The sequence below is a fragment of the Erythrolamprus reginae genome, chromosome 2, assembly GCF_031021105.1.
Source record: "Erythrolamprus reginae isolate rEryReg1 chromosome 2, rEryReg1.hap1, whole genome shotgun sequence".
Lineage (NCBI taxonomy): Eukaryota > Metazoa > Chordata > Lepidosauria > Squamata > Dipsadidae > Erythrolamprus > Erythrolamprus reginae.
The window spans coordinates 235,904,736-235,927,330 of NC_091951.1; the positions used below are offsets into that span (position 1 = coordinate 235,904,736).

General features: G+C 36.8%; 1 protein-coding gene across 1 annotated transcript in view; it reads right to left on the reverse strand.

Moving 5' to 3' along the window:
• ZCCHC7 (zinc finger CCHC-type containing 7) overlaps positions 1-22,184 on the reverse strand; it is a 166,918-nt gene extending 144,734 nt beyond the window's left edge. The window contains exons 1-2 of the mRNA XM_070742265.1: positions 22,073-22,184; positions 12,609-13,313 (exon numbers count right to left, since the gene is read on the reverse strand). Of these exons, the coding sequence (XP_070598366.1) occupies positions 12,609-13,299 (691 nt within the window). The 5' untranslated portion in view covers positions 13,300-13,313; positions 22,073-22,184. The remainder of the gene's footprint in view (positions 1-12,608; positions 13,314-22,072) is intronic.
• Positions 22,185-22,595: the final 411 nt, after the last annotated feature.

Consider the following 22,595-nt stretch of genomic DNA (forward strand, 5'->3'; position numbering starts at 1 on the left):
AGAACTCACATACTACAAATGTAAACTGATTTTTCTCTGCTTCAGTAAGCTGCCCTGAATGTTGCTCCTCATATCCTATCATTGTCTCCTTAAACAGAGTACAAACCCTATCTAATCCTTTTAACTTTTTTTATTCTATTAAGACAGAATTATAAGTACATGTCAGCCTAACATGTACATTGGTTAAATAAATAAATGACCACCAAGGCTACATTTATAGCAATTTTTCCCTTTATTGTAATTGTTCCTGCTATTTAGAAAATGACTTATTTCTCAGAAAACTGGTTTGACCTCAGAAGCCAGAAGGACCCGCAGCATTCAGACTGAATTGCTGCTTTTGATCCAAATAGCAGTGTTTTATTTTTACACAAGGTGTATATATCACAATAGAACACTTTGAATGTTGAACAGCCTCTTTTTACATTGAAAAAAAAAATCCACTTATTAATAAGTTATGGAGAAGAATCAAGTGAAAATTCTCCAAAGGATTTTTAAAATATTTATTCTTTGTGTACAAAGCATCTAGAAACCCTTTAAAGATTAAGAAACAGGTAATGACTGAAATATCCTGTGATCCATAGAAAATGATAATTAATATATTGGTCTTTACGGTGCCAAAACACTGAAGAAAGAAAGATTTCAGCCCACATGTGAGCACACACACACACACACACACACACACACACACACACAAAAGACGATTAGCGCTCTAGCAACTGAATATTTTCCCAAAGTAAATTATATACCAGTAACAATGTTTGCATACCCTCCGATGGTGGATGTATTCTTTTACATGTGAGAAAGCAAAACCCATACAGGAAACTTTTTTTACGCACTGATTAAGGAAAATGAGTTTTACTATATTCTATATACTATATAGCATATACTATATATAGTATCTCTGTGTGTATATATAGTGTGTACATATGTATGTATGAATGTATGTATGTATGTATATTCTCTATTCTTTGTTTACTACATTCTAGCAGCATAACTTTAAACTAGAAGTAATCTTAAGTGTTTTGAATTTCATTTTAGATTAGATTTCGGCCATACCCTGTCACAAATCTCATAACATTATACTACTTGCACATTTCTGCAGATTCTCCAAAATACACATATTTGACAAAATTGTAAAATTTTGCTTGGCGCCAATAGCTGGGAAAAAAACCCTACAAACAAATTTAAAGTTAACAGTCAAGCAGTCCAAATGCTGATTTTGTCATTGTTACGTTATTTTGTTTAAACAGAATTGTAAATACAAAATTATGTATAAATCTGGCAAGTACTACATCTTGAAAGTATTAGAAAGTAAAAATATAAATATACAGTATATTATAAAAAGTTGTGAATTATACAAAGCATTTATTATTTATATTAAAAAAATCAAAGAAGTGGTTTTTCCAAAAATTCACCACTGCGTTTAATTGAAATATTTAACACCATAAAATTTAAAGTTTATTTTAACAATTTTATAACGTGCTAGAATGCATTTTAAATTGAGACTTGCTCTTTATAATAAAATTTATTTCCCAGTGATTCTTGCTAATATAGATGAATAAGTTCCAAAAAACCTATGTTTCAACAGTGCTCTTTGACTTTTTAAAAGTATCATTGCCTTAAAGCAGAAGCATTAAATACTAACCTTGTCTAAGATAACTATTTAAACATATTGCAAGATTTGTATGCATGTATGTATTTCAATTTTATTAAAACAGTTTATAAACAGTTGTTACCTACCAGCAATTGCTTAAACAATACTGAAATAAATGTTAAAATGTATGTTTACAAAATATATGATAGCTGGGAATGCTGCCACATATATATAACAATTGGACAGTTGATCACAATGCACAATACCTTTGAAAATGCATTCCTAATAATGTAGCACAATGTGAGGATTTTAACTATCTTCTTTCACCCTATATTTTGCATTCCGATTCTTCATTTTATTCAATGGATTAATATTTCATCTTTAATTCTTGGTTTCATTTGGAATAATATAATGGATTTTAAAATACTGTGTATAATTCTGTGCAGGGAGATTAGACATTTTTATTTTATGACCTTTTGCCTGAAATGCCAAAGAGCATACTAAATTGTAGCATAATTCAAACTTCCTACAAATAACATCTTTTTTTTCTTTTTCACATTATATTTTTTACAATAGTTGCACTAGAGAATCAGTTTGCCAAAGGGTTTTTTTCTCTCAAAATGTTAAATTTTCGGGTAACATTTTATATAGAAACAGAAAGTTTATTTTCCCACTCATCCACATAGCTCAAATGACAACTAGGAGCTTCCCAACCTGCAAGACTTATAAATAGAAGGCGATAAGGAAGAAAGATCAAACTGAGAGAAGTGGGAAAATTCCTTACCTACCAATCAACAGAATGACAACAACAAAAAGTGAAAAGTCGCCCAGAATATATGACCATGTAAGCATGGGCACTCTTGCAGAAAACCTAGTCTGCAATCCAAAGCCACGGGAAATTTAAATTAGTTAAAGCCAAGGTCCACAATAGGCAGAGAAATCTGTACAGATAAAAGAGACTGCTGGGGCTCTAGGTATACTTAGTTTAGATCACTAGAGATTTCCGCCTGAACTTTATTAGTTTTATTAATTTTTTTAAATAATCAAGAGATTCAAGTGTATCTACATTACACTGTAAAGAAGATTAACTTTTTTCTTTTAATCAAATATCCATATGCATGTGCTGTTCCTAGCAAAGGGTAGATGATTCCCATTGCTTATTACAGCTCCAGGGTGCATAGTGTTATAATAATGCATGGTTAAAGAGCTCCTGATGTTTAAATATTGTTAATATTGCTAAAAACAAAGGCACAAATTAGGGCAAGTAAAAATAAAACATTTAAGTTTAAGTTGATTCAGTTTTTTTAAAGGGAAAGGTATTAATCAGGTCATAGATGCTGCAATGTAGTGACAAAGTCATTTTAAGACATTAACTCTTAATGTTGGTCTTAGGAAATTCCAAGTTAAATTATGCAACTGCTTGGTTTATAAATTAACACTGGCGAACCAAGCAATGTGCATGCAAAATTATTACCAATTGCTGGAATAAAATGCTTTCCTTTAAAAAGATTTTTGGCATATTTGTTGCATTATGAAATTTGGCAACAAAATGGAAGGTTTAAGCATATGCCGTGAAGCTTTATCCTATCTGGCAAGAGCAACTATTGCTTTTTAAAATATGGATCTATGTGTTTCCATACAAAGGTAAATTGCCATTCCCTTCATCACAGGATCTGAACACTAATTCTGCAAGAGAGATTTTTTCCCCTCTAGATAAACATGTATGGCATTACTTCACCTCTAAGCTTCTAAAAATCTTGCTACTTTATAACAGAAATAATAAAAATGACATTTTAATGGATAATGCTTTAAAAAAAGTTATTGGGGAAAATAAAATTCTGTAAATAATAGAATGGCAATAAAAAATACTGGCCTACAAAGTGTAGGTCCCCAACATGGTAAAAATCAAAATTTACTAAAATACTGCTAATAGAATATTTTTCATAGTCTTCAATCCCAAGGTGAATTTATTTCATGATTATTTATAATTTCTCTAAATTGATTCTGTTGTAAAATGGACTAATGAACATTTAAATAATTTCTTTTCAAGCAAAGAACAGTTCTTTATTGTTCTTCAAACCACTGTTTCATCTAAAAAAAGGGACAACGATATAGAATTCACCCTAATGATATAGTATAAATGCTGTTCATACCGGACTTCCATCTTTCTAGTCTTAAGTACAGTATTTACGATTAGATCTTACTGTTGTAAAGATTTTCATTTTTGTTTTAGGAATGTCTATAACTTTGCTATTATATATAAAATTAAAACCACATACAGTATATATATTCCAAGAATGGTTTTAATTTTATATATTTTATACTGATCTACAAGCAATAATAATGACGGTAATGTTCAACATCATTTATTACCAGAGCAGGAATACTTTCTCATAATGTGAACCATCTACAAATATTTATTAAGGAAATAATGGTTGATAGTAGGTGTCTCCATATTTTTCAAAAATTGTCATGTGGAAAACTGAAAAATGATCAGCAAGGAAACTGAGCTGTTTCTCAAGCTTGATGAAGTAGTTTTGTTTATTGCTGTTATGGGATGTTAGCTGTTAATTTGAAGACTTTAAAATTTATAAGCAAAAGGATTAGGCCTTCCAAAACTATCATTTTCTCGATTAAAGGCTCCATAGCAAGTGATGAGGGCAGAGGCCCTGGCATAAGATAAAATGAACAGTCTTATTTAAAACAGAGCATCAATTTAAAAGTTTAGAACATTGAGACAAAGAGATCAGTACAAAAAAGTATGAATGAATTACTACAGTGGATACTCTACAAGGAAATGAAAACTAATTATAAATACCTAAACACTATCATTTTAAAAGTAAAGTGGTGATCTATTGTGCTACAAAGATATGACAGCTTTCAATATGCTGAACATTTTCTCCAAAATGCATTAAAATTTGATCCTACTTGTGAAGCACAATGACATCCAAACTATATTCTTTTACAATATTGGATACTAGGGTTAACAATATCATTATTAATATCCACATTTTAAGAGTGAGCCATTATATTAAATAAGCAAATATTTCTCAGAGGCATTATATTTCTCAGCCTTCCATCCTTCCGAGGTGGGTAAAATGGGGACCCGGATTGTGGGGGCAAGATGCTGGCTCTGTTAAATAATGCTATTGCTAACATATTGTAAGCCGCCCTGAGTCTAAGGCAGTGTTTTTCAACCAGTGTGCCGTGGCACACTAGTGTGCCGCGAGACATGGTCAGGTGTGCCGCGAAGCTCAGAGAGAGAAAGAAAGGAAGAGAGAGAGAGAAAAAATAAGAGAGAAAGAAAGCAAGAGAGAGAAAGAAAGAAAGAAAGCAAGAGAAAGAGCGAGCGAGAGAGAAAGAGAACAAGAGAGAGAGAAAGAAAGCAAGAGAGGGAAAGAGAACAAGAAAAAGAAAGCAAGAGAGAAAGAGAGGGAGGGAAGGAGAGAGAGAGAGAAAGACATAGAGGGAGGGAGGGAGGGAGAGAGAAAGAGAGCAAAAAAGAGAAAGGAAGGAAGAGAAAGAAAGAGGGATGGAAAGAGAGAGAAAGAAAGAGGAAGGGAGAGAAAGTGGGAGGAAGATAGAAATAGAGCGAAAGGAGGAAGAGAGAGAATTTTTTTGTCCAAACTTTGTTTAGCCGCCCTCCCACCCGCTCAATGTGCCCCAGGGTTTCGTAAATGTAAAAAATGTGCCGCGGCTCAAAAAAGGTTGAAAATCACTGGTCTAAGGAGAAGGGTGGCATAAAAATCGAATAAATAAATAAATAAATTACATTAGGTTTTGGTAAAAGAGATTCTTCAAATACCCCAATGAGAAATGATAAAAGGATAAACTTAAATCACACTATCAACTATAAATATAAATATAAAAGATTTTGCTTCATTAGTATACAAGCTGCCATGTTAATTAACTAAATTTTTGAACTATTTTTTTAGTTACAAAGAACAACACTGAGATTAATACTCCAACAACGTATTGGGGGAGGGGTGTCAAATGACCACAGTGACACATGTACACATAGCTAAGTGTGGTTATCCACTCTATTTTTTTTTAAAAAAAAATATGTAACTTCTATTGAGTCCCATATGTGAGATGAGCAGCTGTATAAATTTACCAAATAAATAAATAACCATATTTGTAAAATAGTAACAGCTGCATTTGGGCATCGGTCTTAACCACCACACACCATTATGGAAATACATCGTAAGGATTATGTCGCCCTTTTCCTCAACTGCAAATAATTTTGAACTTGTTCTACTAATGCTTATCCACAATAGATTATTTTATTTAAGAAACAACAGATGGAATTGTTGGTTGAGAAATAATGAACATTCTTTTACTTCTCTAACCATACAATCATATGAAGGAACAGCCACAACAGTCGTTATCTGTTAATGGCATCTAACTTTTTCCATAGTAGCAGCTGTTTCTGGAATCATGGTTCAACATTTTTCAGCGGCATGGATTCTTACTATGGAAGTAACAATGAATATCTTGAATCAGTCTGCGAGTTGGGCTAAGTATTCTGGCATACGTAGTGTCAGAAACCTAAGATAAGACTTATGTTGGCAGCCTGTCTAAGTTAATGTTCGGAAGTCTGCCCTGGCCACATAAACAGAATAGTCTCAGGGATTACAATCCAGACTTATGGAACGTGTTTTGTTTAATTAAGCAATGGCTCTATAATCGCAAATAAGCCATTACAAACTTGACTGTCATACTATTTGCAACCTCCATAAAAACCGAGGCTCCAACTCATTGCCTCTTAGCATTTTAGCTCAGATCAAATGTAGCAGAGTCAGTGCATGTGCATAGCCACTACTAAGGTAGCAATCTCCTTGGAGGCAAACCTGGATGTACGCAACATGGCATCTGCCACAAATTGCACGGCTGAAAAAACTTTATTGATCTGCCTGCAAATTGGATGCCAGGATTTGTTCCTGGATCTGTCACAACCAGATGAATGAGGAATGTGCAAAAAAGGACACAGAAGAAGAGGCCTTGACCAGCCAGGCAGCCGCTTGGTGGATTTTGAGAAGGGCCTGCTCTGTCCTTTTGTCTTCAGGCTTTAAAATTTCCTCTCCAAGTAAGGAGGATGAAGCATGTAGGGCCACGACATGGTGGTCAACCAATGGGACAGTCAAGAGGTTGGCCGGGTCTGGAGCCACATTGAAGTGGTTGCAATCCGTAGAGGGGGGCATTGGCCCGGATGCTGGAGATGACCATTGTCATTGAACAATGTCTAGAAATAGTTGTGGAGCCAGAACAAAATCAAACTCCGAGGTAAATTCAGCCTCACGGCTTGCTGTCCAAGTTGGCAGCAGGCAACATTTTGGAAGGCAGATTGACAATCATGACAAAATGGCTACTAAAATGACTACTGGAAAGACTATTGGCAAGTTGAGGGGAGCCGAGAAGCCGTGAGTGCTGACCAGGGCAAGCCCTAAATGGTCCAGACACCCAGTCACGAACTTGTTAAATGAATCACCCCAGCGATGCAAAGACCACCGCTCTGGCAGGTAACAATGTTAGATGAATGCCAGCGTTTGAGCAGCGCAAGTGCTGAAATAAGCCAGTCCATCTCCTCCTGGCGACCGGTGTTTACTTTTCTCTGAAGTGGTGGGCATGAAATGGGGATGCGTGGGGAGGGAATGGCAGACCCTTTTTGGCCTGGCATCTGAGCACAAGACTCAGAAAACGGTGTCGGAGAGGAAGAGCAGTTCAGATGGATAGTCACCGTCTTCTGACACCCAAATGGCAGCTTCGGACTGGATAAGCCTGGTGACAAGGGGAGCCAGGAGAAATAGGCTGAAACTGCTCAGGCCACAGTCACTGAAATAATGCCTTTGACCAACCAGGAGTGCATGACTCCGATGGCAGACCAGGCCAGGGCCCTTAAGGTCAATGCCACATGAGGCATGGCAGCAACAGCCGCAGCGGGAGCCAAGGGTCCGATGATGAAGAGCCCCATGATCCTCTGCTGATGACTCGAGGATGCTGGGGCCGACTCACAGTTGTAAGCAAGGAAACCAATGGAACCAATTCAATGACAAGAAATAAGTGGAACTAACCTTCAGGAAGGGAGCAAACAAAATTACAACCGTCCTGTCTGAGGACCAAGTCGAAGCTGGGTCACAGTAGGGTGGATCTGGTCAGAAGTGACAGACTCTGTCCTTATTCTGAGTGAACAAGGACAACCCATTCTGAAGGCAGCTCTACCCACAATGGAGAACTACATTTGACAGAGTCTATTTTAGAACCACAAGAGAAAATAACAAAAAAGCAAAGAAACACGGAGCTTCCTGGGTGTGGCAAGCAGCCCCACAGCCATGTTGTTTCCTGCCCAGGAAGGCACAGTGCAGGGCAGTCAAAAGGACAGAAATGGGGCAGCTGGAGGAAGCAATCCCTTACTTTACTGTGACTTGGGGCTGAAACGGATCAAACCCAGAATGGCTTAGCTTGGAGTGGATATTTACTCAATGACTTGCAATAAATAAATGTGATGCATGGTGTGATTGAAGTAATTGATTCATTAATATATTGGGTTTTTAGCTGTAGTTTTTTAATGTATTACGGTAGATTTGTTTTATACGCTTTGTTTTTACACTGTAAATAAATAAATAAATAAATAAATTCTCAGTTAACGATAAAAATATATATATAATGAAAAATCTTCTGTGATACGAGTATTTTTTCTTACCTTTAGTACTTATTTTTTATTTGCATAAGATAGCTCTAATCCAGAGCTTTGTTTCGAATGTATAAGTGGTAAAAGATCCAAATCTCAAAGATATACTGAACACACTCATGAAATATTTTGTTATTATTGTTACTTAGTGCATGCTTATATTGAATAAGTCAGCTTTGTTAAACTATTTTGTGTTCTGATTGGCAGTACAGCAATTACATGCCCAGGTAATAACATTTTCAATGAATAAATATTTTCTTTAATTTAATAGTTTATTTGGCAAAAGTTGTCTTAGCACCAAGGTGTACAGTTTTGTAAAAAATAGGAAACAGGTATCAAACTTGACACCAACCATTCTTGTTACCCACTGATTTTATTTGAAAGCCAAATAAATAGAAAATTGTGTGTTTAAAAACAAAGCTGAATATCATTTAGGTCCACTGGCACTGTAGAGAATAAAGACAATGGAAATATATGGTTAGAAACATAGTTATCTACAAAGAAGGATGACCAAGACAAACTGGAGAAGTTGTTAGTTTCCTAGAGAGCAAATGTGGATGGAAAGGCACAAAACACTTCTTTATCTCCAGAAAAAGGATGTTTCTATCTGATCCATTCACCATAGCAGCCATTTCATGAAAAATCAAATCACTTTCAATTACTGCTATTCTATGACACTATCCACAATATCCTTCCAAAGTTTCAGACATGTCCAAAGTTTCAGAAAAGTTATCTGAACTGGTAGTATGTTTCTTCACTAGATGTTCATTCTTTGGGCAGAAACTTAAATTATTCCGGGGCCATCCTATTGTTCACAGAAGCAATTTCTACTGATTGCACAAGAGAATAGTGATTGAATCTTACTTCCCATTGCTATTTGCAGTCAACTTCAAAATGTGCTTCAGACTTTTCCCACCACCTTTTGAGGAATGAGGATTCATAACAAACTGCATAAAGGAAAACAGGACAAATCCTTTTGCAAAAGCAAAATGAGATGTGTACAAAAAGTGTGCTGCTCACTGAATCAAGAGTGGTTTGTCACTCGTGTAGTGCAGCCACTGCTAATTCGGAATAAATATTACCCTCTTTACTACACCTCCAGAACTCCCTTGTATTTTGTTTCTGGAGGACCTGCCCAGGAGTAGAGACTGCAGAAGTAAAGGATGGCAAGAAAATTCTGCTCACAGAAAAAACCAACCATTTGCTAAACTAATATCATATATCAGACTTCTTTGTGAATACATATTGCTAAGCCTTTTAAAAAGCTAGACTAGATGTTACTATTTGAGAAGCTAAATTATAGAAGCTAGCACATGCTGATATAATACAGTCCAAGAAAATATGTACAGTATGCCGAAACTAAATCTCAGGTTCAAATGATGATTCTTAATGACCGAAAATACTGCACAAAATGCAATCAATATACAGAGATTATAAGGCAATATAATATGGGAAAGAAAATATTTATATTTATTGTATTCAGTTTAAAGCATCAATATATGCTCTGTGTGTGTTTGTGTGTTTGTGTATTTGTGTGTGTGTGTCAACTGGGGGAGACTAGAAAATATATTTTTCTACTGTAGCGCCTGTCTTCTAGAGCAGTGATTTTCAACCTTTTTTGAGCCATGGCACATTTTTTACATTTACAAAACCCTGGGGCACATGGAGCGGGGGGGGCCCTAAAAAAAGTTTGGACAAAAAAATTATCTTTCTCTCTTCCTCCCCTTCGCTCTATTTCTTTCTCCCTCCCTCTTTCTCTCCCTTCCTTCCTCTTTCTTTCTCTCTCTCTATCCCTTTCTTTCTCTTCCTTCCTCTTTTTTGCTCTTTCTCTCTCCCTCCCTACATCCCTCTGTCTTTCTCTCTCTCCTTCCCTCCCTCTCTTTCTCTCTCTCTTGCCTTCTTTCTCCCTCTCTTTCTCCCTCTCTCTTGCTTTCTTTCTCTCTTGTTCTCTTTCTCTCTCTCTCGCTCTTTCTCTCTCTTGCTTTCTTTCTCTCTCTTGCTTTCTCTCTCTCTTGCTTTCTCTCTCTCTTGCTTTCTTTCTCTCTGAGCTTCGCGGCACACCTGACCATGTCTCGCGGCACACTAGTGTGCCATGGCACACTGGTTGAAAAACACTGTTCTAGAGCATTTTCCCTTTGGAGATTAGCATGGCATCAAACCTATTGGCCTTTTATAAAGCCTTGAAGACCTGATTGGGTACCCAGGCCTAGGGCTCCGTTTTGTTAATAGCAATAGCAGTAGCAAAGGCCCCATTTCCTGATTTTGTTGACATCTGTGGATTATAATTTCCTATATACAGGTATAATTTTATGATTTTTTTCCCTGTATATATATTTACTTGTCTGTAAAAATCTGTGTTTTAATTAGTTTTGATTGATTTTACAATTGTTCCACTGCCCAGAGTCACTTGTTTTAGATGGGCGGTTCTATAAATCGAATAAATAAATAAATGTAGAAAATAAAAATATTAAGATCCATATGTATACATTAAATGAATACTTGTTTTTAGGTGTTTCATACCTACCTCGTATCTTCTGTGTTTTCTTGCTAACAGCATAGAAACCTAATTTTAAGTTTTTACTTGTAAAACAGTAACATATTCAAACAGCAAATCTTACAAAACACTCATCAGGTTAACTTCCTTAAACATTTTTTCCTTCCCTGTGAAAATACCATATTTTGAATTAAGATGAGGACATAATTAAACTTTTTGGTCCCTTTGGTGGATGATAGAAAGTATGCAGATAATCCTTAATTCAGTGTTTCCCAACCTTGGCAACTTGAAGATATTTGGACTTCAACTCCCAGAATTCCCCAGCCAGCAGCTGCGGATGCTGGCTGGGGAATTCTGGGAGTTGAAGTCCAAATATCTTCAAGTTGCCAAGGTTGGGAAACACTGAATTAATTTATGACGATTCATTCAGAATGTCAATGTGGAGCACATTACATGGCTGGCTATGATGTAAATAGCATTTTTCAGTGGCGGTGGCAGCATTAGGGCTGAAGTTGAGATCTGACAGTGGTGGCAGCTGGCTGAGGCAGCTGAAGGCCCAGGTCCTCTACTTCAGACCCAGCCTTGGGCCTGCCAAATTTTGCTGGAAAGGGCAACCTAAATTGGGGGAAGGGGGATAGGTAGCTGGAGGTAGTAGCAGTGTTCCTGTGGTGATAAGTCTGAGTAGGCTTCCAACACCTGAATTTTTATCTTGTTACTGTACAGGTGCTGCTGTAACTTCAAACACTGATCATAAGTCTCTTCATTCAGCACCATCGTAATTTCAGTTGCTGAATAAGCTGTAAACCAAGGGCTACCTGTTTAAGAGAAACCAAGACTACCCCAAGTTTGTTTTCATTACAGACTTTATCACTGTCTCCAAATTATCTCAGGGACCGCCTTCTGCTGCACGAATCCCAGCGACCAGTTAGGTCCCACAGAGTTGGCCCTCTCCGGGTCCCGTCAACTAAACAATGTCGTAGGTCCAGGGGAAGAGCCTTTTCTGTGGCGGCCCCGGCCCTCTGGAACCAACTCCCCCCAGAGATTAGAATTGCCCCCACCCTCCTTGCCTTTCGTAGGCTCCTTAAAACCCATCTCTGCCGTCAGGCATGGGGGAACTGAGATACTCTTTCACCCTAGGCCTTTACAATTTATGCATGGTATGTTTGTTTGTAGGTATGATTGCTTTTAAAATAAGGGTTTTTTAGTTGTTGTAGTATTGGATTTACATGCTGTTTTTATTATTGTTGTTAGCTGTCCCGAGTCTACGGAGAGGGGCGGCATACAAATCCAATAAATGAATGAATGAATGAATGAATGAATGAATGAATGAATGAATGAATGAATGAATAAATAAACAAACAAACAAATAAATAAATGGATGAATACTATTCTAACTTAACTGAAAATTTCAATGGCTTAAAATTATAATATTACAGTTCAGAATTTCATCAGTTCAAAAGTATACTATGACTTTTGTTTGCTTGCCTCATTTATTGCATCAGTATAATATTTGTAATCTTTTTATTGCAGATGCACATTAGGTTCATTGTAATGTGCTCTTCTTTTCTCATTAAGGTTACAAACTGTGGACGTATCCCAGGAAGACTGTATTTCCTTATAATTAAGTGTAGGGCGCTGGTATGAATGCTTTTCTACTATATTCAAACAACACAACATGCTTTACAAAGATACCAATATATTTTATAGTGGTGATTGTACTTATTTTCCTACACCCTACACCTGTTTGACCCTTTATATTTACTATGTTTCTATTGTGATACCTAATCTTCCTTGTAGCTGCTTGAAACCACCCCAGGCAAAAACATACTAACCTCCACTGGCTGAGGTTCTACAGCCTTCAAGATTTAGCAGGATATCATCATCTCTGTCATCTGCGGCACTTCCCAGGAGCATCCAGCTCTCCACATTATCACTTTCAGAGGATAAACTTGACACATCAATTGCATCATCGCTGCTGGAACTGTCCTCAGTTACTAAAACTCTATGAATCATGTGAACATCATCGTGGTTATTGAAGACTGCCCTTTTATCAGCCTTTCTTGCTTTGCTTGAATTTACCTTAATCTGATTCTCAGATTTCAGGATAGGCTGGGAAGGATGTCCAATAGATTTTTTGGCAGTCTTATTTAATTTACATAATGTTGGAGATGCTGTTAATTTCTGGAGTTTACTTTTGTAAATGCTGTCTTCCTCAGGAGTATCAGACAATATTATGACATCTGAGCTATCTGAACTGTTAACATCATTGTCTGAAATGACAATTAAGTCATTTCTCAGTTCTTGCTCTTTCCCCAATTTCTCTTTCTCCAAGGACTTAAATTCTTCTTGTTCTTTGACATCCTTATTGTTATTTTCACCGACATCCCCAAGATCTTGAGCATAATGGACTTGACTATAAAGGTGAAATTCTACTTCACTATCAATGCTTGCTTCACTGGAAGACCCTTCAGAATATGGATCATCTTCAAATGCTTCTGCATCGTCATATCCACTGAACATCATCGTAACTATTTTATCTGGAGGGGAGGAGAAAGAAAAAAGAATGAAACTTAGCAAACAATGTAGACATTTCATTAACGCAGAGAGCAAGCTATACAATAAACAAAACTTCAGTCCATCCATTCTATGGTGCATTTCTATGCATGTTTTGATAACCCTAACTCTCTTGTTCAAGAAATGGAGATCAGCACTGTGCCCTAGAGTCGGACATGACTGGACAGGAATTCTTTACCTTTACCTCTTTTTTCAAAATCAAGCTCCAATGTGTTCAGTAGATTTTGTGCTTTTGAAAGAAAACTTTTAACTCAAGGCAAAGGTCTCGAGTACATATAAATGCGTACTGCACTAAATAAAAATACTATGATAATACTACATACTTGTGAGAAGTGTATTCCAAGGCTTTGCAAAGTCACTTGCATCTTTCAGCAGAGGGCCAAAAACCTACTTGCCAACCAAGAATTCTGCAGCTCTCTACTGCGCTGCATGCAGCATGAAGAGATGAGACAATTTGAGGTTTCATTATCAATTTACGGAAAAGACAGATACAAAAGAAAAGCAGTTTGGAAAATAGAAAGAAGAGATGACTCATGATACTCAGTACCTGAAGTTGTGCAAATATTCCAGATTGAATAAATTCTGCTTCTTTAGCGAAGCTCACCATTTACCAGATCCCATCCATTATTTCTTTTGCAACAGGCACTGTGTCTCTACACAAATAGGATTCACCAATTTGAATAATTTAGTGAGCCAATAGTTTTATAAAATAAAATTAACCAGTTACGTTATATGACTATTTCTGTTTATACGTCTATTAATATTAATGAATAAGAGAGAAAACAATTACACAGCCATATGACATAGGGAGAAAAAACAGAGAAGGGTGATCAAATAAACAATTTCCCTTGAAGTCTTAAAGAAATCCAGGCCCTATGTTCTCTTGAGAGGAGAGAGAGACAGTAATAGTTCCGGCACATAATTGGAATCTATTCAGATGGTAACTAACATAGGCCAGACAAGGAACAATAGAAGAAATACATGCCAAACAAATGAGAAAAAAAAATCCAACTCTTTTCATCAAGCTCTCTGGAGATCACTAAGCTCTGACCTCACTGAGCATTTCAGCAATTTATAAATGTTGTTAAATATTTACACACCACTTTTCCAACTGATTAAAGTGGCTTACAACCAACAAACACATTAAATAGTATCAAAAATGTATAACCTTCCAATTAATCCACATCATCAACCAAAATCTAGCCTTTAAAATATTTTATGTTACACTGTACATATTTATTTTAAAAACAAACAAACAACAAATAGCAGCCAATGTATTTCTCAAAAGATTCCTGAGTTTTGGTAACTGTCTTGTTAAAATTCTGTATTAATGTAATATTGCAAACAACTAAGCAAATGTAATCTTGCAAACAACTAAGAAAAAAAATCTCCCTATTTGTTCTATTTTTATACTGTCAAATTCAAAATGACTCCCAGTTTAATTCACAAAAATATAAAACAAAGTAAAACCTAAAATTTACAATAATACAATAATACAATAGTTGCATTAATGTCCATTGACTACCCAAAGAGGCTTTCTAATAGATCTGTTTTAATAACTTCTGGAAGCCCAACTAAGGAGGCTATTGCATATTATACAGGGACTGCAAATAAAACTTTGTCTGAAAATGCTTATTCCATTCAACTCACACACTTGAAAGAAGACTAAAAGATGCTAATGTCGGGCCAAATTCGATGAGTTCTCTGCATAGACATTTCTATGCAGATAACTGTTAATAACCCAATGCCAAGTTATGCAAGGCTTTGTGGGTCAAAACCAGCACTTTAAACCTGGAAATCTACTAATAATGCAACAACCATAAAATAGGTATTATACGATTGTGGTGATTTTGGTTTGTAAATATACAAGATGCTATATTTTGTACCAATTGTAAGTAGTCTTCTGAGGTAGCCCCATCTAAAGAACATTTCAGTAATTTAAATACTATCAACAACTACAGCCCTTAGACTGTAGTTCTATACCACTCCATAGTTTGTTATAGCACTCTTTGAGTGGTGAACAGATGTCAACAATCTGGATCCTTGGTGTGCCAACCTCAGAAGGATAGGAAACTGAGTCAACTTTTAGCCCATCAAATTCATGGCTGTGGGTAAAGTTGGCCTGGTACTGCATTCTAACCAGAGCAGCCCCACAACTCCTAATAAATATATGCACAAATCACTACGACAAAATCTTCCCAGTCCAAGTAAGACCACAATTGGCACACAACCGAAATTGGGAACAGGTTCCACCAGCTGCAACTTCTATAGTAGTGTAAGTCAAGTAGGAGCACCTAGTTGGAGATAAGCTCTTTCAACTAAGGTCTGCATGGGTTCACATTGTTTGAGCCTATTTCATCTTGTCCAACTCCAAACAACCCCCAAACACCACTTTGAGATTTCCATAGCATCTCCAATTCACGGCATTCAAACAATATGAATGCTGTTATTACTGTATATACTCGAGTATAAGCCGAGTTTTTTAGCCCCAAAAATGGGCTGAAAAACACAGCCTTGGCTTATACTCGGGTCATTGACAAAGTCACCACACGAGGGCGACATTGCTTGAGCCAGAGCGAGGAGGCACCAGCTTTTGTCCCCTGTCGCACGCCGTAGTTCCTCTCCCTAGCTCAAGCAAAGAAGGCAGCCATTTGCAATGGTGAGTCGGATTAAAAAGGCCCCCTGTTGTCAGATTCTCCTCCCCCTCCTTTGAAAGGATTTAAACTGTTTAAAAAATGGTATTTTGTGGTAGTTGCTGTCCTTGCTTGGATAGGATCTAATAATGTGTTATGAGGCAGAGCTAGACAGGAATTCTTTTTCTATCTGTCTATCTTTCTATCTATCTATTTTTCTATCTATCTATTTTTCTATCTATCTATCTATCTATCTATCTGTATCTATTTCTATCTATCTATCTATCTATTTTTCTATCTGTCTGTCTATCTATCTTTCTATATCTATCTATCTATCTATCTATCTATCTATCTATTTCTATCTATCTATCTATCTATCTATTTTTCTGTCTGTCTGTCTGTCTATCTATCTTTCTATCTATATCTATCTATCTATCTATTTGGTTTTCTATGCTGATAACCTCACAGCAGCTAATGCTGAAGCTCTTCTTTGGATACACTTATTTGTTTGTTTGTTTGTTTGTTTGTTTATTTAATTGGATTTGTATGCAATCCCTCTCCAAGGACTCAGGGTGGCTCACAGCATATATAAAAACAGAACAATAATGTAAATCCAATTAATGATGAGAAGGAATCCAGTTTTGAAGGATTTTAACTCTTAGGTTTTAGCTTTGTTCCTGATCGAGCTACTTTTTTTACTTTTTAATTTATTGTTAATATTGTTAATTTGTTTACCCTCTTTTAAATTTACAGAGCTAGTTTACTGGTTTTCTTTAAAATAAATATTCTAAAACATGTCTCAATTAATGTAATTTTATTGTTTTCCATTTTTATAAGTTACCAGTAGCCACTGCATTTTCTAACCTCGGCTTATACTCGGGTCAATACGTTTTCCCAGTTTTTGTGGCAAAAATTGGTGCCTCGGCTTATACTCGGGTCGGCTTATACTCGAGTATATACGGTATATTTTTATCCTACCCATTTTATATACTGCTCAAAAAAATAACGAGAACACTCAACACATCCTAGATCTGAATGAAATATTCTCACTGAATACTTAGTTCTGTACAAAGTTGAATATGCACAACAGCATGCGAAATTGAGTGTCAATCAGTGTTGCTTCCTAAGTGGACAGTTTGATTTCACAGAAGTTTGATTTACTTGGATTTATATTGTGTTGTTTAAGTGTTCGCTTTATTTTTTTGAGCAGTGTATATTTTGGGCAACTCAAAGCAGTCAATATACCTAATTTTCATACCTCCTACTTTCCCCAAACTAGCAACCATATAAAATGGGCTGGACTGAGAGATAGTGACTGGCCCTAAGTCAACCAGTTGGTTTTCATACCCAAGGAAAGCCAAGAACACACAGTCTCCTAATTTCTAGGCTAGTACTTTATAGTACCACTATGCAAACTGGCAAAGCAAAATATGTTGTCACTGGACTCTCATGTTGGTATCTCACCCTGAACCAATGGATGACCTATATTAACTGGTAATAAAAGTTTGTAATGCAGGACCAAAGTAAGAAGAGAAAGGGTTCAGGTAATATGAGAGTCCCATACCAAAATAATAATTTAAAAAAGTTGGGATGTATGGTACAATCTGAGGTCATCCAGATGATCAGACCACATCACATTCCGGTTTAAAATTTCCATTTCAATAATATTCTATATGGGATTTAGAAATAGTCGATATAGTCAATATGAATATATTCAATATTCATTATGGGATTTAGAAACCAAATAACAGCCAATAAACTATAATCTATGAAGAATACTTGTACTTTCAGATACCTCTCAGCACATGCATAGAAGGATTCTTGATCAGCTGAGATTTCATATAGATATCAAGTATAATCTTGACTCAAGCTTTCAAGTCACAGTAGGACTGCAATACAAGGACCAATTGGCATTTTCCTTTCTGGAAACAACTTAAATTATAATCTCTTCTGTGCCATTTACTTAATTGTAATGTTTAAATGTGCTTTTAGGACTTTTAACAATGACTTGTGACAGTTTTTACCAATGAAATTCATTTAAATATTGGGAAAGCCCAACTCCAAAAGCTACAGTTTTATAAAAATATCAGAGTTCAAATGCAGTCCTGGAAGAATCTTACATAATTCTTTACAAAGTAGGATTAATGGGCATTTTAATATTTCTTCACACTCGGCAGCAATTGACAGGTTTTCACTACCTAAAATAAATTTGAGTCTAGCTGACAAGCCTGATTTCTGCATACACAGATATTCTGAAACAGTATATCACGTTTGTTGATGTAACTTTAAAATAGGATTCCAATGTTCTCTGTTTAGAGTCTGATAGTTACATACAAATGTGATCAAACTTCAAAACAGTCAAGATCTAACAAAGGCACTGTAGTAAGCATCTGTTTAAATTCCTCTAGAGATTCAACTCTAATATATAATACATCAGATTGTAGTGAATTGTTCCAATGTTCTATTAGGGATAAAAGTAATTTTTAATCATCATTATATTTTGAATCCCAATAGCATGACTGTTAGCATACACGGTCAAGTACCGACACAAAATGTACAGTGGTACTATAAAGTACAGGTTTGGCATTAGTTGACAATTCTTGAAAGCTATATATTTGTGTAAAGCATGACTTCCCCAAGTAAACACTATCTCAAGTTTGTATTTTTAAAAAAACCAAGGCTCACAGTCAGAAGATAAAGAGCTACCATGTCTGCTGCTTACAAACACTCAGCCTACAATAGTCCACTTTGCCAAGACTTGTTCTTCTGGCAAGCAACATAATCTGACATAATCATAACACACCATAATTAGCATAATTAGCAAATAGAGACAACCCTTCATATTATAGCACAACACACACACACACAACAAACTTGTCACATATAATATTTATTATTTATTTATTTGACTTCTATACCGCCCAATTCCAAAGGACTCAGGGCGGCTTACAATATGAGTACAATATAAATAAATACAAAACAGTAGAAAGAAGTCGAACATTATCTAAGGCTAAAACAATATCAAACTAAAACCCCATTAAAAGTTATTATAAAAATGACAGTCATTTAATATATAATCTACCTAATAGTTTAGAAAATGTAACAAGACCTAACACTATGGCAAGAAGGTGGCTTGTTGTCCAAAGGTTCACACTTAATTTTCCTCATACTGTATTAATTCATAGCCTTAGGCTATCCAGGTATTTGTAACAAGAATTCCTTTTATACAGAACTGATGATGAAAGCATGGTTTCTTAACTCAAGGTTCTCAAATCAAGTCATATTCCCATATTGACATACTCTCCGATGATGCAACATTGCATTTTTTGTGAATCTATGCTAGATCAAGCAAAGATTAAACCACCCCTCATTAAAGATTTGCAAGAACATTTTTAAGAATAAGGAAATCCGGTTATCACAGTATAGACACAAAGCACTTTATTTCTTCATCTCATCTAAAATAAGTATCTATGCAGTACACAAAAAACAATTTGGAGTAGTGGTTCTATCAGGTTAGAAATTTGGAGATTGAATTCTAGTGGACCTTAGGCCCAAAACAAGCTGAGTGATCCAGCCTCTCTTTCTCAGCCTTAGGAAAAAGGCAATGAAAACTACTTCTGAAAAACCTTGCCAAAAAACTGCAGGGACGGGTCGAATCAATCAAGTCAACAACTGACTTGAAACTACATACATATACAAAATATACACAATAAAATAAACAGTAAGTATGAAGTTGTTTTATATAAAGATAGGTTGTTGGCAAATGTCTACTCTATAGATAGCATCTCTACAAAGTTTTATATAAAGATCTCTTCAGACTTACTTTGTTATCAAGGTTTGAATCCACAATACATATTTTATACAATATATATTTTGTCGCCAGGCATGGGGAAACTGATACACCCCTAGCTATTATGGTTTATGTATGGTCTGTTAGGTTGTGTGATTTTCTTTTTATAATAAGGGTTTTAAATTGTTTTTTAACATTAGATTTGTACATGGTATATTGATATTGTGAGCCGCTCCGAGTCCTCGGAGAAGGGCAGCATACAAATCTAATAAATAATAATAATAATTATTATAATTATTATTTATTATTATTAACAAACATATTACCTAAGCATTAGTGTTATTAAAATTATTAATTATCTGACAAAAAATAGAATGCAATTCTGCTTTCTTAAATAGAATTTTAAAATATCTGAAAAGGGGGTAAGAAACCCAGTGCCTCATAGCCAATGTTTTCAGTTTTCACTTCCCATTTCCATGGTTTTGTTGTTGTTAGTTGAGAGGTTGTATTCAACCCATCGCGACCCCATGGACAACTTTCCTCCAGACCTTCCTGTCCTCTACCATCCCCTGGAGACAATTTAAGCTCACACTCCAACCAGCCACTTCATTCTCTGCCATCCCCTTCTTCTTTTGCCCTCAATCGTTCCCAGCATTAGGCTCTTCTTCAGTGACTCCTTCTTCTCATTAGGTGGCCAAAGTATTTGAGTTTCATCTTCAGAATCTGGCCCTATATAGAGCAGTCAAGGTTGATCTTCTCTAGGACTGACCAGTTTGATCTCCTTGCAGTCCAAGGGACTCAGAATCTTCTCCAGCACCATAGTTCAAAGACCTCAATTCTTTGGTGCTCAGCCTTTCTTAAGGTCCAACTTTCGCAGCTATACATTGCAACTGGAAAAACCATAGCCTTTCCCATAATTCTTGCTCATTTGTTATGCTGGCTGCTGAGAGATGTCATCTAAAACATCTGGAAAGTACACTAGCTTTAAGGGGGGGAAGGGTATGGAAAGAACTAAAGAAATAAGTCAACATCTTTAACCAACCAATTTTGTCCTTGTGGAATATTATTACTTCAGTAATGTAAAACACTATAAGGTGCCATCATGACTACTTATTAATAGCCTATTTCATAGGTGAGCAAATCTATATCTAGTGAAAGCTGTATGCTCATAGTAACTCATTGGCTAGGATGGAATTATAAGAAACATTTCCTCAAAATAAAAATGTAACACTTATCCAATTTCGTCTTCTGCACCTTATGCTGTGTCTTCTTCTGATGAAATTGTAACCCTAAAGACACACACACACTCTCTCGTTTGCATTGACCAGGAAACCATCTTACCTAAACCTTGCCTGGCTAAATTCTTCAGATAAATAAATGGGATACTCAATATTTAATTAATTACATTTATAAGCCACCCAACTCCTTTCGGACCCTAGGCGGCTTATAAATGTAATAAATGATATTTTCAAATTTGTAAAGAACTGATAAAGAAATAGAGGGAGGCCAGGATAGATTTATTTCGAGCCTTTTTAGCTCGTCACCTAGCTATAGCCTCATAGGATTCAAACCTGGGTGAAAGGTTCTAACCACTAGGCCACAGGCTCTACTCATTTGTATCAGTTGAGCCAGGGCAAGGGTAGGCAAAGTTGACTCTTCTATGACATGTGGACTTCAATTCCCAGAATTCCTGAGCTAGCATGATTGCACCCAGGAATTCTGGGAGTTGAAGTCCACAAGTCATAAAAGAGCCAACTTTGCCTACCCCTAAGCCAGGGGAAATTTAAATGTTTTTCTGTCAAGTCACCCGGCAGATCCAAACATGGGAGAGAACTCACTGCTACCTTTTGCCTCTCTGCCCCACTCCAGAGGCCACCCAGACAACAAATCATATTTTCAAATTTGTAAAGAACTAAATTATAAAGTATATATAAATGTAATAAAATATTTACAAATGCTTCATGATATGCAATGTTGGCATGTCTGCAAAACAGGGGGTGGAGGGGGATTAGGGACAATGTTCCTCCGATCCTTCTCTAAGAAACATCCTGTACACCCCGGAAATAACCCCCCAAACACAAAACTTGGCTCTGACTTCAGTCTTTCCTTCCTGGTTCGCGTCCTGCCCTGGCAACAGACCAGAGGATGAGCTTTAGGTGCGTAGCTGCTCTAAAATGGGGGGGGGGGGGGGGACAGACGAACAAAAGCCAAGGCTAAGACGGGGGATGGTGGGGAGGGGGGGTTGTAAGAGCCACGAATGGACGAATTCACGGCCTCCTTTCGCCCACGTTTTACTCACTAGCGCTGCCTGCCGCAAACCAGGAAACCCCTCGAGACCGGAACAGCCACCAAAGACCCCTCCTCCCGCCTCTCACGTCGAACTGCCGCTTCCGCCCGCTGAGCAAAAGGTGGGGGGGGGGGAGGCGAGCCGCGGCGGATTAGGTAACTCCGCTATTGCGCCTGCGCTTCAGGAGAGGAGGCGGGTTGCGTGAGAAGCGCGGCGGCCGGGACGCAAGCGAAAGCACGCGCCGCTGCCGCTTCGGTGAGGTCACGCGGGTGGCCTGAGCACGTGCGCTTGGTTGTCCCACCCCCCTCTTGGGGCGCTCGATTTTCGAGCGCCTGGCGTTCCTAACTTAAGTATCGTTCCTAACTTAAGTATCGTTCCTAACTTAAGTATCGCGAAAGGAATAATTGCGGGGAGGGGAGCTCTCCTATGTCAGTGTTTCTCAAACTTGGCAACTTGAACATATTTGGACTTCAACTTTTGTTTGTTTGTTTGTTTATTTATTAGATTTGTATGCCGCCCCTCTCCGTAGACTGCT